Raw genomic sequence first — 18,952 nt, forward strand, 5'->3', positions numbered from 1 at the left:
AATATTCGAAATTAAATTCAATAGAATCGTTTATTCATTTACAGTTAGGACAATAATTTATAAATCAGAGGAGAAAGCATGACTAATGATACAAAATTATTTACAAGTAAATCATACGGCAACAAATTCTTTCTTATAGCGAATTAAAAGAAATTATAACCTCAATGACAGGCTCAGAATTCGTCGCTATCAAACTTTATAGAACAATTACACTTGGATGAAAATTGATGAAATGGTTAGACAAACGACAAAACTTTCGTTCTTCAATTCAATGACATTGTCGGCACGTACTACTTCAGAAGCTGCTGAAGGAAAGATGAGAACTTTTCCGGCGTCGTTATCTTCTTTGACAACCGGCTTAACCCTGATCGGTTGAATTGGGACAATGTGATTGGTGTTGCCAGGGAATGTTGAAACAACAGAAATAGGATCTCAGGGATCTGACTGCAATGGAAATTCGGTGTCCTCCAAATGACTCCCTTGGTCAGTGATATGCGGGCCTGAGCTAAAGAGGTCCGACTCGCATTGCCGGGGATCGACAATAAATCTTGCCAACAAAAGAGATCATGAATTTCGCTCCGAGTCGAATAAGTTATTTAGGTAATCAAGTGTAGCCGTAAACTTAAATCCTAGGAGTATTTCAAGATGCTCAATAAGTACCGGGGTATGACCAGAAGGACAGAATCAAGTTGGCACACTGCAGTAGGATTGGCGGGAAAATTTGAAATAGGATGAGTTACTCCAATTGACAAAAGGCGTCCCATTTGCTTCTTAAAGTCTCTCATTAGGTCTGGAGGGTTCAGGATTCTTCAGGACGGTCTTATTTTTGATAGGTACATATAATACAAAGAAAAAAGCAGGCCAACTCTATTCTTAAACTTAAACTATCTTAAATAATTAAGCCAAGTCTTTGAAAACCGCGTAGCTTCTGTTTTTTCGGTAGTATGAGGACAAAAATTGTTTAAAATGGAAAAACCGAAATACTCTGAATCTTGAAATTTAGGGAACTTCTGATTTGAAAATATTTTGCAACGTCACAGTACGTTCTAAAACAATCTTGGTCCACATATTTAAGGTTGTGTCTTAAAATTCCAGTGTTAGTTTTGTTTATTGGGATTTAAATTTCCTGAATGACCAATGTGACCATGTAAGACGAATATTGTTTTTTCAAAAAATAATTAGATCATTTCAAGTATTGGATGGACCTTTTATTTGGAAACAAACTAAAAACACAATTTCTCTATTCTATTAATAGAAACGAGTTTGCAATTTCCCCGAGTTATGGTTCTCGAGAATGGGAGATCTAAATTGTATTTCCTTTTTATGTGACCAATAAAATGTTACCTAATTAGTCCAATTCTGAAGGCTCTTAAAAAAGCTTTCAGACTTCTTAGGTTTGGCGAACGTGCAGCAATTTTAGATATCCACTGTCGTTGACGAGAACGTGTCTTGACTTGAGGAAAAAGTTGGCTTCAAAGCAGAAAGTGGGAGATAGATCGTCCTTCCTATTTGTCTTTACGTGATTCTTGGTTTGATTGCAAAACTTCTCCTCTAAAAGTGCCAATCCACTAGAATTAGGACTCGAACCGAACATTTATTTCTTTAAATTCAAACCGCCTAAATAAAACTGCTGCGAGTCAGACAATTTCCAAATTCAAAAACAGAATTTGATTATTTGACAATTATATTAATCTGGAATTTTCTGATTTGAGAATTTTCCAATTTGGGCATTTTATTATCAGGAAATTCCTTAATCAGGAATTTTATTATTCGGGAATTTTCCAAGTCGGTAATTTTCTAATTCGAAAATAAAATTCTTCAGAAATTTTCCAAGTCGAGAATTTTATTATTTGGGACTTTTCAAATTCGGTAATATTATAAAACGTCGGGAGCTTTTCAATGTGGAGATTTTATAAATCCATAATTTTCCAATTCGGGAATTTTATTATTCATAAATTTTATTGTTCGAAAATTCTATTATTTGGCAATTATATAATTTGGAAATTGTATTATACGGGAATTTTCCAATTCAGAAATTTTATTACTGGCTAATTTTCTAATTAGAGAACTTAATTATTTGACAATTTTATTCATCTGGAATTCTCTAATTCGAAAATTTTACAATTAGAGCATTTTATTATTCGGGAATTCTTTAATCGGGAATCTTCTAATTCGGAAATTTTATTATTCGGTAATTTTCCAATTCGGGGCTTTAAATATTTGGGAATTTTAAAATTCAGTAATGTTATAAACTTTCTGAAATTTTGCAATGCGCGGATTTTATAAAGCGGGAATTTTCTAATTTAAAAATATAATTATTCGGGCCATTTCCAAGTCAGGAATTTTATTATTTAAGAATGTTCAAATTCGGTAATATTATAAACTTTCTAAAATTTTGTAATGCGGAGATTTTATCAATCGGAAATTTTCCAATTCACAGATTTTATAAATCGAGAATTTTCAAATTTTGGAATATTATTATCCGAAAATTTTCCAATTCGGAAATTTTCCAAGTCGGGAATTTTATTATTCAGGAATTTTCAAATTCCGTAATATCATAAACTGGTTAGAATTTTTCAATACAGAAATTTTATATACCGGGAATTTTCCAGTTCGGAAATTTTATTATAAGAGGAATTTTCCAAGTCGGGAATTTTATTATTCAGGAATTTTCAAATTCGGTAATATTATAAACTTCCTGGAATTTTCCAATACGGAAATTTTTATAAATTGGAAATTTTGCATTCCGTGAATTTAATTATTCGGAAATTTTCCAATTCGATAATTTTATTATTCAAGAAGTTTATTATCCGAAAATTTCTATTATGCGGGGATTTTATTATTCACAAATTATATTATTCTGGATTTCTGAACTTCTTAAATTTCATTATTCAAAAATTTTATCATGCGGAAATTTTATCACTCGGAAATGTTACTATTATAATATAATAACTAATCTGAAGTTGTAACAAAAATATTTTATTACCACATTCCTTACTAAAAAAGGTACTAGATATTTCTTATCACTGTTTTCAATAAAAATCGAACTAATAAAAATTCCTTTTCAGAATCCAGTTAATGGAAGCGAATCGACGCCACCTTCATTGAATTTATCGAACGTTTCCTTCGTTGGAAATTTAACAAAAGAAAGCAGCAGCCTGGAAAGTAAGGCAACGTTGGGGAAATAAAAATTAGATTTAAAATTCAGCGATCAATAAAAAAGTCCTTTATCAAAAAATTACACTTTTCAATTAATCTCATTCAATTTGAATAATTTCTGAATATTCGATCTTAAAATATTTTAATTAAAAAATTATTCCTAAAAAAGGGACTCATTTACAATAGATTCACCCTTAATTGTTTGATTCGATTTATTTATTTACTGTGTAAATATATAATCAATTATTTTAAATTAAAAAACATTTCCAATTCAAAATCATTTTTTAAATGAGTGTTCTATTGAAATATAGAGCGTCGTGTTGTATATGTACATGTATTTTGTATAGCTCTAAGAATTAGATTCAAAAATCGATCCTTTATCAATATTTATCGAAGCTTGACCAAAGTCTTTTTAAAAATAAAGTTATTGCCGAAACATCGTGGAATAAAAATTAAAGTTTTTTATATCAAAAACGTATTTAAAAATATCACTCTTACTCTAATTTAATTTAATTTAATATCCTCGACACCCAGAAGTTCGTAAATTGTTAAAAACTACGTATACCGATCAAATTTTCCAAATAGCAAAATAATTCAAGGAATCTGTATTATCAGAGAATAATAGAATTTCTTTGTGTCTTTACGGGCTAGATGGAGCTATGCATTAAAAAGAAAATTTTATTAAATTTTGTCTGAAAAAAATCTGTTTCGCTGCACTGGGAATCGAACCACAGAACTTCCGATTGCTGGTTGGGTGCTTTCCCATTAAGCTACTTAAGAGATCTACCCTGTAAAGACGTTTAGAAATTCTATAATTCTCTTATGATAATGAAGATTCTTTTAAAAATGTGACTTGTAACACCGGGGATAATAATGCATGTATTTGTGAAAAAAAATCTCTCGATCTCTTTAGTAGCTTAATGGGAAAGCACCCAAACAGAAATCTGAAGTTCCGTGGTTCGATTCCCAGGGTAAGATATTTTTTCAGAAGAAAATTAATTTAAGAAAATTGGCTACAACTTAATAAATTATATAAAACTGAATATTTCCGAACTTTTGGCAGATTTTTTAAAACTAATAAAAGTCATATCAGGTCGAATAAAATATTACATCTGGACACTTTGGTGTTTAAAAGTAGGTATGTACATAAGATGAGACTGTATTTAATTTAAATTAAAATTCGCCAGATTCTACATTTAAATAGTGGTACATGTGATTAAAAATTGAAAAAAAATTTGTCACTTACCATTATACGTACGTCACATCAAACTTAAATATTTTATACCCAACTCTAGTCAATTTGTAACCATTTTTAATTTATACTACTCGATGGTTTTTTACTTTTCTCTTTAAAAATAAATTTTTTTAAGCGTCGATCCAGGCTGATAATTTTGTTTCAAATCTATTTTTATATTGACACCTTTAAAATTTTATTTATATAATAAAATTTCACCTAAGTAATTATTGCAGGAAAAAATTGTAATATTGTAATATTTTCTTAGCGTTGGTTCTTTACAATAATAAGTTTATTATTAATCTATGAAAATTATTATTTAAGAAAAAATGTCATGCAAATCATGTACCATCGAGCATTTTACTGTATATCTGCTTCTATAGCTCGATTTATGGAAATGGATGAATAAATGTCATGCGTTACGTACAATAATTGTCTTGTATTATTTATTTAAAAACAAATTATTTTATAAACAGGTACTCAGTTTATTGACCTTGGTCGATATTAAAGCTTGAATAGAAAATTTTTATTTAAATTATTATTATCGAGAAAATTATTTTTGATTAAAAACATAAATGAAGATAAATTTTCCAAATTGGAAAACATTTATTGGGACGGCTGTTTATAGTGGGACGACTAAAAAATCCCGAAAACAAAATTCCAGAAAAATAAATTTATCGAATTATAAAATACGCAAATAAAAAATTACATTATAATAAAATTCCCCAATATTAAAATTTCCAAATAATGATATGCCTGAATAATAAAGCTCCTGAATCATAAAAGTTTCAAATAACAAAATTCCAGAATTACGAAATTCTCTAAAAATAAAATAAAAAAAATTAAAAAAAATAAAACATAAAATTCCTGACAGTTTACAATATAATTATATTTGAAAATTTCCTAATCATAAAATTTATGACAAAAAATTGCCGAATTGTTAAATATCCGAGATAGAAAATTTCCGAGTTTTAACATTTGATATTTTTCACTTATAAAATTAATTATATTATTACAATTAAGTTTTTTTGTGTAAAATAAGTTTAATTTTTTATATTGGATAATTTTTTATCTCCGAAATTTTATAATTCGACAATTTTCTTCCGGGAATGTTAAGATTCGATAATATTATAAACTGTTACTATTCGGGAAATTTCAAATTTGAGAATATCCCAAATAATAGAATTTTTTGATCTAGAAATATTATTATTCTTTAATTTCACAATTCAAGAATTTTATGTATTGGAAATTGTATCAATTGTGAATTTTCCAATTCGGGAATTTTATTATTTGGAAATATCCTGATTTTGAAATTTTAATATTCGGGAATTTCCCAATTAGAGAATCATATTAATCAGAAATTTTTTCATTTGGAAATTTTGTTACTCGGGAATTCTATTATTCAAGGCATTTCGATTTGATAATATTATAATATTCAGGAATTATACAAACGGACGACTGAAAAATCCCGAAAAATAAAATTCCCGAATCAGAAAATTCCCGAATAAAAAAAGTTCCGAAAAATAAAAATACAAAATTGGCAAATGCCGGGATATTAAAATTGGCTAATAATAACATGGCCGAAAAATAAAAATTCCGAATTGGAAAATTCCCGAATAATCAAAATCTCGAATAATAAGATTCCCGAATTTGAAAATTCCTCAATAATAAAATATCCGGCAGTTAATAATATTACCGAATAGAAAAATTTCCGAATTGGAAAATTTCCGAATAATAAAATTCCCGACAGAAAATTGCCGAATTATAAAATATCCAAATTGGAAAATTCCCGAAATGAAACAATTACAATTTCTTATAAATAAATTTTATTGATTACAAATACAATAATGAAATATTATTTTTACAAATTATTTTTAATGTTTATTTTCGGGAATTATACAATTCAGGAATTTTTTAATTCGGATATTTTGTAATTCGTCAATTTTTTGTCGGGAATTTTATTATTTGGAAATATTCCAAATCGGTAATATTATAAACTGTCGTGAATTTTATTATTCGGGAATTTTATTATTCGGGAAGTTTCCAATTTGAGAATTGTATAATTCGGGAATTTTATTATTTGAGAATTTTATTATTCGGGAATTTTCCAATACGGTATTTTTATTATTCGGAAATTTTATCATTCGCGAATTTTAATATTCGGGAATTTTGTAATTCGGGAATTTAACAGTGTCGGGAATTTTATTTTTCAGGATTTTTCAGTCGTCCCTATATAAGGAAATTTTCCATTTCAGAAGCTTTATTATTCGGAAATTTTATTATTTAAAAATTTTCCAATTTAAGAATTTTATTATTTGGAAATTTTCCACTCAGAGAAATTTCTCGCTAGAGAATTTTATTATTCGGAAATTTAATTACTCGGAAATTCTTTTCTTCAGGATATTTCAATTGGGTAATATTATAAACTGTCGACAATTTTTAGATTCGGGTATTTTTTAAATCAGGAAATTTCAAATTCAGAAACTTTATTTTTCGGGAACTCTATTAGCTATAAATTTGCCAATTAAAGAATTTTATTTTTTGGGAATTTACCAATCAGAAAACATGCTTATTAGGAAATTTTATTATTCGGGGATTATATTATATGGGAATTTTCCAATTAGAGAATTTTATTATTCAGTAATTTTATTATTCGGAAATTTATCAATTTAAGAATTTTATTATTTCCTAAAATTTCCTAAAATTTTATTACTCGTAGGTATTTTGTATATAAGAAATTTTGCAATTCAGAAACTTTCTTATTCAAGAGCTTTATTGTTTAAAATTTATCACTTGAAGAATTTTATTTTTTGGGAATTTCCCAATCATGAAACTTTCTTAACAAGAAATTTTATTATTCGAAAATGTATCAGTTTAGAAATTTTATTATTTGGAAATTGTATTAATCGAGAATCTTCCAATTCTGGAATTAGTTATTCGAAATTTTCTCAATTCGCAAATTTTAATATTTGGAAATTTTGGAAATAGGGAATTTTATTATTCGAAAACTTTATTACTTGTAGATATCTTATAAATTAGGAATATTTTAATTCATAAACTTTATTTTTCAGGAGCTCTATTATTTAAGAATTTACCAATTAAAGAATTTTATTATTTGGGAATTTCGCAATCAGAAGACTTTCTTAACAAGAACTTTTATTATTCGGCAATTTTATTATTTAGGATTTACCCAATTAGAGAATTCTATCATTCGATAATTTACCAATTTAGGAATTCTATCATTTGGAAATTGTATTAATCGGGAATCTTCCAATTCCTGAATTTTTTTAGTTGGGAATTTCCCAATTCGCAAATTTTATTATTCGGGAAAATCGCAATTCGGGAATTTTATTATTAGGAAATTTTATTACTCGGGAATTCTATTATTGGGGATATTTCAATTCGGTAATATTATAAAGAGTCGAGATTTTCGATTCGTGTATTTTATAAATCGGAAATTCAAGTAAAGAATTTTATTATTTGGGAATTTTCTAATGAAAAAATTGTATTATTCAGAAATTTTATTATTTGGGAATTTATCAATTTAGTAACTTTATTATTTGGAAATTGTATTGATCGGTAATCTTTCAATTCGGGAATTTTGTTATTCGGAAATTTTCCAATTCGCAAATTTTATTATTCAGGAATTTTATTATTTAGGAATTTCCCAATTAGAGAATTTTATTATTCGGGAATTTACCAATTCGCAAATATTATTATTCGGAAATTTTGGAATTGAGAAATTTCATTATTCGTAAATTTTATTACTACGGAATTCTATTATGCAGTATATTTCAATTTGGTAATATTATAAACTGTCGAGAATTTTTCGATTCGACTATTTTAAAAATCGGGAATTTCCCAATTGAGAAACTTCATTATGACGGAACGCTATTTTTCAAAGACTTTCCAATTAAAGAATTTTATTATTTCAGAATTTCGCAATCAGAAAAAATTCTTATTGAGAAATTTTATTATTCAGGAATTTTGTTATTTGGAAATTTTCCGAATCGGAAACTTTATCATTCGAAAATGTTAATATTTGGAAATTTTATTGTAAGGGAATTTCATTCTTCGTAAATTTTATTATTCGGGAATTTGATCAGTAAGAAATTTTATTATTTGGTTATTTTCTAGTCCGGAAAATATATCATTTCGCAATGTTCTGTCGGAAATTTAATTTTTATGACATTTTATTATACGGGGATTTCATTGTCAGGAATTTTCCAATTAGGAAATCTTATTATTGAGGAATTTCCCGGTTCAAGAATTTTTTAAATTTCGGGCATTTTAATTTTGGTGGTTTTTAATTGTCGCTTTATAATACCATCGAATTTAAAAATTCCCGAATAATAATATTCCTAACAGAAAATTGCAAAATTATAAAATATCCGGCACTAAAATTCAATAATATTATTATTATTTACCGAATTAAATAAGGACACTAAAATTAATTAATATTTTTAATACCTCATAAATATTATTTGTTCACTGAATATAAAATAACAAAATATTTTATTTTAAAAAAATTTTGTTTGTCACGACTGAACACAATAATATAATACTTAAAGAGCAATTTAGAAAATCAAATATTTTTTCTTTGATCGTAATACTTCACTATTATATTTTTTTAACAAATAATAAATATTTATGAAGTTGACACTGACAACTTGCCGACATTAAAAAATTCCCAAAGTTAAACAATTGATTTTTTTATTTAAAAATCTACATTATTTATGAAAAATGCAATGATAAAACATTTCAATCAAAGAAACGTTTTTTTAAATATTGTTTATTTATCTTATAAGACTAATAATAATAAACAATATTAATTTAAAAACCCTTTTTTAATTTTTTATATTCCTGTATTTTTCGAATGTCGGGAATTTTGCAGTATTGGAATTTTTTTTGGAAATTTAAAGTCGTACCTTAAAGTTAATACATTTTGAACGTCTCAATTTCGAAACTCTTGAAATTGAAAATCTTTACAATTGATTTAAATTGACATAAAGGGTTCAATTTTTTTGTTTAAATTGACTCATTATTTTAAAAATTTTTATTGTTATCTAAATAATAATAAATTATTCTGAAATAAATGTTCCTAAATTTTTTCATTTTAACAAATTTGAAATTTACGGAACGAATTCTTCACTTAAAAAGAAGAAATTTACATTATCGACATAGGTCGGTAACAAGGCTTGAATATGATTCTACTAATTTGTATAATTATTTCTGAATTGAAAATTTAATAAAGGCCTTAGTAAAGGGGGGATGGGGAGATGTTTGAAAAATTGGAAGCTCTCATTAAAGGCTTTAGAGAGGAAACAAGAAAGAGATTGGATGAAATGAATAGGGATATGAATAGACAGGGAACCGATGTAAGGGGGGAAGTGAAAAAGGTCAGAGAAAAATGAGAAGAATGGGATAAACGTTGGAAGGAGGAGAAAGACAAGGTTTGGGGTAAGCTAGAGAGCATTGAGAATAGACAGAGAGAGGTTGACGAACAGATATCTAGAGAAATAAAACAGTTGGAAGAGCGGGTATCCAGTCTAGAAATTAGGAATGAGCACATGGGGGAAAAACAGAAAATGAGGAAATAGTTCAAAGAAATGAAAAGAATGTCCGAAGTGAGAATGAAAGATTGAAGAAAAGACTCAGTGAGATCGAAAGAAGATTAGAAGGGGAAGAAAGGGCAAAGAGGAAAAATAACATAGTAGTCAAGAGATTAAAAGACGAAAGTGAAACAGGAGAAGTGGAAATAACAAATCTTTTTCGAGACATTAGAGTCGGATAAGGGTCGAAGGAGTCAAGAGAATAGGAGGGACAAAGGAAGAAAAAGAGGGAATGTTTCTAGTAAAAGTGGGGAGGGAGGAGGAGAAAAAGAAAATTATGGAGAGAAAAAAATTATTGAGAGGAAAAAGGGAAAGAATTGAAGAAGATCTGGCATGGAGGGAGAGGAAAAGGAGATGGCAAATAGAGCAGAGGGCTTGGGTAGAGAGGAAAAAGGGCCATATGGTATGAATAGGGAGAGACAAGTTATGGATAAATGGGGAGGAATGGTGCTGGGATGAAGAATTAGAAGAATTAAGGGAAAAGGGAAAAAGTCTTGACAAAGGTAGGGGGAAGGGAGACGAAAAAGAGTCTAGATATAAATCAGAGGGGTTTCCAAGCGGCAAAGGGGAAACAAAGTAAAGAGGAATGAAGAGGGAGGGGAAGAGAGAAACGTGAAAATAGCTTTCTGGAATGTGTCAGGTTTGAAGAACAAGAACAAAGAATTCTGGGAAGAGTTATAAAAGTGGGATGTGATTATGATGAGTGAAACTTGGGCAGATGAGAAGGACTGGAAGGGAATAAAAAAGATGTTACCGACAGGTTATGTGTGGAAATGCAAGAATCAAGAAAGGAACATGTTAAAGGGAGAGGGATGGGCGGCATGTTGTCAGGGGTGAAAAAAGAATTAGCAGTAAAAAGGAGAAAAGATGGGAACATGGAGGAAAAGGATGGAACAATGATAAGAAAAATTATAATTGGGAAAGTAGAAATAGCAGTGGTGTGTGTATACAGAAGAAGAGGGGAAGAGGAAGGCTGGAGAGTAATAAGGAGGTGGATGGAGGAAAAGAAGGAAGAATTGGTTTTAATAGGGGGGGACTTAAATGCATGGACTGGCGAACAAGGGGGAGGATTATGGGATGAAGAAAAGGAGGCATTTATAAGGAACTCCAAACATAGAGAGACGGACAGGAAGGGGAGGAAGTTACTAGACATGATAGGAGAAACAGGATGGTTTATATTCAATGGCAATATAAAAAGAGATGATGAAGGGGAGATGACATTCATAGGAAAGGGAACAACAGTAATAGACTACATCTTGGCTGAAGAAAGAATGCGGCATATGATAGGGAGTATGAAGGTAGGGAATGAGATAGGGTCCGAGCACTTTCCGGTCATGGTTGCACTAAGAAGGGGCGTCAGTCAGCGCGGCAGAGGGAGAAAGGAAAAAGAGTGCGAACGAAACACGAAAATGGGAATCTGGGGGGGGGGGGTAGATAAATTAAACGAGTTTAAACAAAAGATGGAAAAGGAGAAGATTAGGTATGAAAAAGAGGAGGGAATAGACTCGTTAGTTGAAAGGTTGAATGGGTCCATTGAAAAGGTAAAGGATGAGCTGGGTACTAATGAAGAAAGAGTAGGGGGAAAGAGAGGCTGGTGGGACGAAGAATGCTGGCAGAGTAAAGAGAGAATAAAAGAGTGTTTCAGCAAACGGAGAAGAGGGGAAATGGAGAAGGAGGAGTATTACAGTAGGAAAAAAGAACATGAGAAGGTGCTGGAAATAAAAAGGCAGAGGGGAAAGGAAGAATATAAAGCAGAGGTAGAAAAAGCGATCAAAGAAGGTAGGGTGTGGGATGTGATAAATAGGGATAGAGGGGAAAGGAAGGGCGTTAAAGAAGAAATAGAAATGGAGGAATGGACGTTTTATTTTAAGGGTCTATTAGGGGGAGAGCAAAATAAGATCAATGGGGAAAAGTGTAGAATAGTCCAAGGAGAAATGGAGGAAAGGAACGAGATAACAAGAAAAGAAGTGGATGAAGCAATAAATAGGTTAAAAAGAAACAAGGCGACGGGAGAAGATGGGATGGAGAACGAAGCAATGAAGTTTGGAGGAGAAGGGATTAGGGATGGGATGTGGAAGATCTGCAACAAGGTATGGAAAGGGGAAGGTTGGCCGGAAGAGTGGACGACGGGACTGGTGGTACCGCTTGTCAAGAAAGGGGAAGGAAAGAGGATAGAGGAATACAGAGGGATCACTTTCATGTCATTCGGCTATAAAATATGTGCAGAAATCTTAAGAAATAGGTTGGAGAGTCAGGTAGAACAAAAAGAAAGTATCCCACATAATCAGACGGGATTTAGAAAAGGAATGGAAACTATAGACAACATCTACGTACTTAACTATTTAGTTAACAGAAATTTGGGGAGAAAGAAAGGGAGACTAGTCGCTTTGTTCGTAGATTTCAAAGCAGCATTTGACTCAGTGAATGGAAAAGTACTATGGCAAGAAATGAAAGAGAGGGGTTTAGAGGAAAAGTTAGTGGAGAGGATAAAGGAATTTTTTACTGAAACCAGGATTAGGGTGAAAATAGGAAATAAAAAGGGTAGGTTTTCTGGACAAGCCGAGGTCTAAGGCAAGGGTGCCCTTTGAGTCAGTTACTGTTTAGTATCCTATTGGCAGACTTAGAGGAGAAGCTAAAGGAGAAAGGGAAAGGAGGAACGGTTTTGGGTAATAGCAAACTATACTCTCTAGCATACGCGGTCGATGTAGTTCTATTAGCAGATGATGAGAAGAGGATGAACCTAATGATAAGAATCTTCGTAGAGTATGTGGGAACAAAAGAGCTGACGGTGAACGTAGATAAGACAAAGGTGATGTGTTTCAGAAATATAAAGAGCAAAATAAATTACGTTTGGAGAATGAACGGACAAAAAGTGGATATTGTGGAGGAGTTCTGTTACCTAGGTTTTTGGTTTGAGGCAGAAGGAGGACACGAACTGCAGGCGAGGAAAAGAATTGAATGTGCGAGTAAAGTAATGGGCCAAGTATGGGGTATAGGAAAGAGAAGGTTCAAGAACGATTGGAGAATGAGGGTCTGGTTGTTTGATGCGTTGGTGTGGGCGGTGTTGTGTTATGGTGTGGAGATCTGGGGATGGAAGGAACATAGGGAAGTAGAGAGCATGCATGAGCGATTCCTGAGGTGGGTAATGGAGGTTAGCTGGAGTTGCCCAGGATATATGTTAAAAGAAGAGTTAAGAAGAGAAAATATGGTTACTAAACAAATTAAGAGAGCATGGAGGTTTGAAGAGAAGCTAAAAAGGGGAGAGGGAAGTAAAATTGCACAAGCATGTTTCGGCGAAATTCGGAATAATGAAGCGAGAGGTAATGTGGGAAATTCAAAATGGGAGGTAGAAAGGAGAAAAATGAGAAGGGTGTGTCATATTCGAGAAGGGGTTATGGAGTGGCAGGACATAGAGTTAGAGCTATTGGTTAAACAAGGAGAAGAGAGATGGACAAAAAGATTATAGATTCGAGGTACAATAGATGGTATATGATGGTCAAAGGGTTGGCGAAACCAGAATATCTGCAAAAAATAAAAAAGGAAGAAAAATGGAGTAGGTTTGTACGGTTCAGAATGGGAGAAGGAGTGAGAGCATGCAGATATTGGATGAATGAAGAGGAGAATTTATGCAGAGTATGTGGATACAAAATGGAGTCATGGGCACATGTATTAGAGAGATGTACAGGAGAGGAAGAGGGGCAGTTGAGTGTAAGATGGATCTTGGATGGTAGTGGACAGGGAGTGATGTGAATGAACAAATTGGGTGAAGTAAGGGAAAGCAAGGGAGTAGGGCAGAGCCAAACGGGTGATCCTGAAAAGGGACAGTAAAAAACGAAAATTGTTTTCAATATCGTGGAAAATGCATTTTTTTTATGGTAAGAAGAAACGGAAGCCCTGGAAGCTCGCTCATTTTAGGAATTAATATCACTACTGTTACTATTGTTTATCCTACGTAATGCGAAAGAGTAGAAAAAAACAAAAAATGTCAAATATAATAAATCCGAAATATTTCGTGTATCATTCTAATTAGATGTTATTGAAAATTTAGAATTAATAGAAACTATTTATTATTATTATTCGTTCATTCTCAAGGTAAGAAATTTATTACCACTCGAGATACTATTTCCCAGGGAAGCTTTACTACCGGCCAGTGTCGATAACGTAAATTTCCTTTTTTTTGTAAATTTTTTTTTAATAAATGAAAAGTTTGTCATAATAAAGATAAAATAATCCCAACTTTTAACATTATTTTTCTTATTACGGCAAATGTATATATTGTTATTCTAATACGAGTTTAAGTTAATAAATTAGATCTGAAGAATTCCTTAATTCTACCACTAAATCAATATTTTTGTACAAAATAATTTCATTTGTTTAAAGAAATTTAATTTGTCGACACTGTTATATTATCTCAAAATTGTTAATTAAATCTTTTTTTAGAATAATAAACGAAATATTTTAGACTAATAACTCATTGTAATAAATATTTTTATTCATTTATTTATAATCAAAAAATATTTTACGAGTCAAATATCGAGTGTACAGATTTTCTATATTATTATCTAAATATATTTGTAACTTTGCAACATTTTTGACATAATCACATTTTTTTATATAGAATGAACACAACACAATTATAATACATTAAAAAATTAAAAACGATTCAGACTTGAATAATAAAATAAAAAATGAAAAAACAATACAATCAAAAATACTAACTTGGAAAATAATAAAAAATTGATTAAGCTAGTCTAAAAATTAATTTAGAAATAATCCACAGGATATGTGCAGCATTTATAACTATTCCAAATGTTAGAAATACCTAAATATAAAAAAGTTAACTATAGATTACATAAAATTATGAGACCAATTATTATTTAATTATTTGTAACTTTATTCTTACCATCACATTGAGAAATCGAGGTTCTTCCTTCGAATATAAGAAAGGAATAGCCATTACGTAAATTAATAATACTGCTATAGTCATTCCCAATTCCTATGAATATACAAAATTTTTAATTATTTTTGCATTTATAATTTTTCTTAAGTTTATCAAAATTCTAATAATTTAAAAAAAATCGATTTCAAAGTACTTACGTAAAATGTCATTGTACGTTTGAAATAATATGGTTCTTCGACATCATAAAATAAAAATGGCAACAATCGAGACAATATCAATGCAAATTGTAAAATAACCCATTTATTTGACATATCAATCAATGACTCGTCCTTTATTTGAATTGTGACGAAGAGAATTGCAAGAAAGGGTAACATCTAGAAAAAATGATAAATTTTTATTTTGTTGTGTTTATTTATTTATTCATTTGTGGTTGGTTTTATGTTAATGAAATTTTAAAAAATTATTGCCAAAATTTAAAAAGATTTTTGAAGATTTCAGATATATAAATAAAAATTACAAGAAAAAAGCTTATTTTTAAATAAATAATATCATTCCTAAACAAAAAATAATTGTCAACCACAAATTTGATACGTAATTGATCATTCAATCTAAATATAAAAGAATAAAAAAGTTGGATTTCCAATCAAAACAGAATAATTTTTTACCAAGAATATTACTTTTCTTCCAAAAAGAGGATTTTAAAAAAAAGTTACAATTTAAACAAAGTAGATGAATTTTTAACCAAAGTGATAGATTTTCATCGAAATAAACAAAAATTTACACAAATAATTAAAATTTTAAAAAAGCAGTTGAATTTTCAACAATCAAAAAATAAGTTTTCAACTAAGATGTTATTGTTAATATTTTAATTGAAAGTTAAAAAAAATTTCAACATAAATAGTTAAATTCATCCAAAAGACGATTTCTTAACCAAATAATTTATTCGTAACCAAAAACAGAAGTTTTGTTAATAAACAGTTGTTGATCTTAAGCAGAAAAATGATTTTCGAAAATTTCAGATTTTCCGAAACAAAATTTAAAAAAAAATATGATTTTGAACCCAATACTGGAATTTGAAAAAAATATATATTTAATAATAAATCACAACGAAAAATATAATACATAACTGATATTTGATGCAAAAAAATTTTAATTTAAAACAAAAAAACAGTTAAATTTAATCAAAAAGACTAATTTTTAACCACTTGTTTCCATTCATTACATAAATTTTTTAGGAAAAAGACGAAATTTTGAGAAAATAGTTATATTTTCAACAAACGAGATTAATCTTTCAGAATAGAGTAATGCTTAATTAAAAAAAAATATCAAAGGAGAAAACTGGCAACCAAATAGTTGAATTTTTATCCAAAAACAGGAATCCAGAACGAAAAATTTAATACTTAATTTATTAATAAAGACACATTATAATTTTAAATAAACAAAGTTTAAACTCATAAAAAGACGAATGAAAAGAAATAGTCTTATCTTTAATCAAAATAGAATAATTTTTCACCAAGAAGATAACTTTTCTGGAAAAAAGAGGATTTAAACAAAATAGTTACATTTTTAACTAAAGATAAGAATTTTGAAATAAAATTTTCAAACAAAAAAATAATAAATAAATTTCGAACAAAATAGTTCCAATTTTTAACAAGCAACTGAATTTAAAAAAAAAGAATGTGTTCGCAAAGAAAAATGTAATATTTTATCATGCAAATTAGAAAATTTTAAAAAATTGGTTAACAACAATAGTTGAATTCATCCTCAAATGCGATTTCTTAACAAAATGAATATTTATTTTATTTTTTTAATCTTATATAATTTCCCAAAGTTTTTCAGATTGTTCTAATCAAAATTTTAACAAAAAAGATGATTTTCAACAAAATAGTAAAATTTTCTAAAACAATATTAATAATTCTTAACAAAAAATGTTATACACAATTGATATTTTAAGCAAAAAAGATTCTAATTTTTAAAAAAAGTTGAGTTTATCCTAACAAGACAAATTTTCAACATAATATTTGAATCCTCCATCAAAAAAGATTAATTTTTAAGTAGTCGCATTATTAACCAAAACAAATAAAATATTTTTCAAATAATATAAATTAACTAAAATGTAATATTTTTTGCCGGAAACGAGGATTTTTCAAAGAAATAATTAAATTTTTAATAAAAACGGATGAACCTTGAAATATAATGACAAATCTTTAACAACAACAAAATAATTTTCAACAAAGCAGTTAAACTTTGAAGGAAGTACTTGATCCTAAAAAAATTGATTTTCTACGAAAAATGTAATATTTCACATTTTACCTAAAAAATGATTTTGAGTTTAAATAAAAATATTTAAAATAAAAAAAAAATAATAATCAAATGAAATGTATCTTAAACTAAGACAAAATAATTATAATGGAAAAGTCGATTTTTTACAAAGGAAAATTAAAACTTCTGTCAAAAATATGAATTCTCAACAGAAAATTTTAAAGTTGATTTTTCGAATGAAAAATAATTCATAAAAAGAATGCTCATTTAATTACCAAACAAAAAATTCAGCAAAATGTTTCTTAAAAAAGTTAAAAAATATTTTTGAAAATTTCAGATTAGTCGAAAGTGTATCTCAAAAGGCTTAAAAATTTTGTTTACATGCCTAGGAATTACAGGAAAATTAGTTGATTTTTTGTGAACCTTAAAAATCCTGTACAGGTTTCAAAGCAAAATTTTGAAATTTTAAAAAACCTAGATTTTATTTCAAATTTTTTCCAACTTTTTAAATATTTAAAAAAATGGCTAAACACTTGCAAACATTTTCTAAAATAATTAGAACATTTTCTGAACATTTTCTAAAATTATTAAAACGTTTTCTAAATTTTTTTAAATTCTTTGAAACAGAGAAAAATTTCTAAATAAAAATGTTCCAAGTATTTTCTTGACACATGTAGGAATTTTTTGAAGTTTTTAAAACTTATTTTGAGTTTTCCCTTCAAATTGTATTTTTTAAACTAAAAAAGCATATTAAATTTTTCCATGAATTTTAAGATGTTTGTTCTTTCTTTGAAACCTTTCAATGTTCTTAGAAACTTTTTTTCAAAATTTTCATAAATCTACTTTTGAAGTAATTTACAGTGTTCATACAATTTCTAATCGCTCTGCAAAATAAAAAAAATTTTATTCTAACCAAATTCCTTTACGGGAATCAACTTATTATTATTGTTATTATTATTACAATTTATGATTATTATTATTTTCAGAGAAAATTATAAATAAATTATATCATAAAATAAAATTACTTTATTGAATTTTTCGATAAAATTTGGATGAAATCTTACCAATGCTACAATTTGTATCAATCCTGAAGTAGTACAAGTGTAGGAAATATTGCACTTTACTCTGATTTGTTCCCTTTGCCTCTGAGGGGAGCGTAACAATCTTTCATTTTCCATTTTTTTCCTGAAATTCACAAAAATTTTCATTATGCTATAAGAACAACAAAAATTTAATTTTTTCAGTTTCATCTTAAAGTTTTGTTTGTTTGGGAAAATTATATAAATAAATAGGAACATCTGAAAATTCCGAAATAATAAAATTCCCGAAATTATAAAATTGCCCAAATATAAAAATCCCAAATTATAAGATTTCGTATATTTTATAATATCATCGAATTTCAAAATTGGCGAAGAATAAAATTGTTGACAAAAAATTTCCCGATAATAAAATATGCGAACGAGAAAGTTCCCAAATTAATAAATTAAACAATTTTTTTTAAATGTTATGTTTTTAAACATTTTTCTTTGAATTAAAAATTCAAATTATTAAACAAAATATATTTCTGAATAAAAATTTCTGTTTGAAAATTTGCATATTATTTTTTAAAATTACAAAAAATGATTAAAAAATTAATTTGGTAATTTAAAAATAATTGAAAAGAAACTTCGAATTGAATCCTGCAACGTTTTTTGGAAAATTCTATTAGGTCCCGATAATATTTGGGACCAAATTTTTTTTTTCGTTTGAGGTACATGTGTTTTAAAATTTTTTTATAACATTTTT

At 28.4% G+C, this 18,952-nt stretch overlaps 2 protein-coding genes across 4 annotated transcripts in view; one reads left to right on the forward strand and one right to left on the reverse strand.

The window, feature by feature from the left end:
• Window positions 1-4,137, forward strand: part of LOC117173061 — a 451,519-nt gene extending 447,382 nt beyond the window's left edge. For both annotated transcript variants that reach the window (XM_033361436.1, XM_033361438.1), the window contains one exon: window positions 3,069-4,137. In XM_033361436.1, coding sequence (XP_033217327.1) covers window positions 3,069-3,188 — 120 coding nt within the window. In that variant the 3' untranslated portion in view covers window positions 3,189-4,137. The remainder of the gene's footprint in view (window positions 1-3,068) is intronic.
• Window positions 1,440-18,952, reverse strand: part of LOC117173062 — a 19,901-nt gene continuing 2,388 nt past the window's right edge. The window contains exons 2-5 of one of the 2 annotated variants that reach the window (XM_033361440.1): window positions 18,232-18,352; window positions 15,103-15,279; window positions 14,909-15,001; window positions 1,440-1,551 (exon numbers count right to left, since the gene is read on the reverse strand). In XM_033361440.1, coding sequence (XP_033217331.1) covers window positions 1,516-1,551; window positions 14,909-15,001; window positions 15,103-15,279; window positions 18,232-18,345 — 420 coding nt within the window. In that variant the 5' untranslated portion in view covers window positions 18,346-18,352 and the 3' untranslated portion in view covers window positions 1,440-1,515. Of the gene's footprint in view, window positions 1,552-14,660; window positions 14,828-14,908; window positions 15,002-15,102; window positions 15,280-18,231; window positions 18,353-18,952 lie in introns of those variants that run through there. The other variant, XM_033361439.1, reaches the window with a different exon arrangement.

Source organism: Belonocnema kinseyi, chromosome 5 (genome assembly GCF_010883055.1).
Source record: "Belonocnema kinseyi isolate 2016_QV_RU_SX_M_011 chromosome 5, B_treatae_v1, whole genome shotgun sequence".
Classification (NCBI taxonomy): domain Eukaryota; kingdom Metazoa; phylum Arthropoda; class Insecta; order Hymenoptera; family Cynipidae; genus Belonocnema; species Belonocnema kinseyi.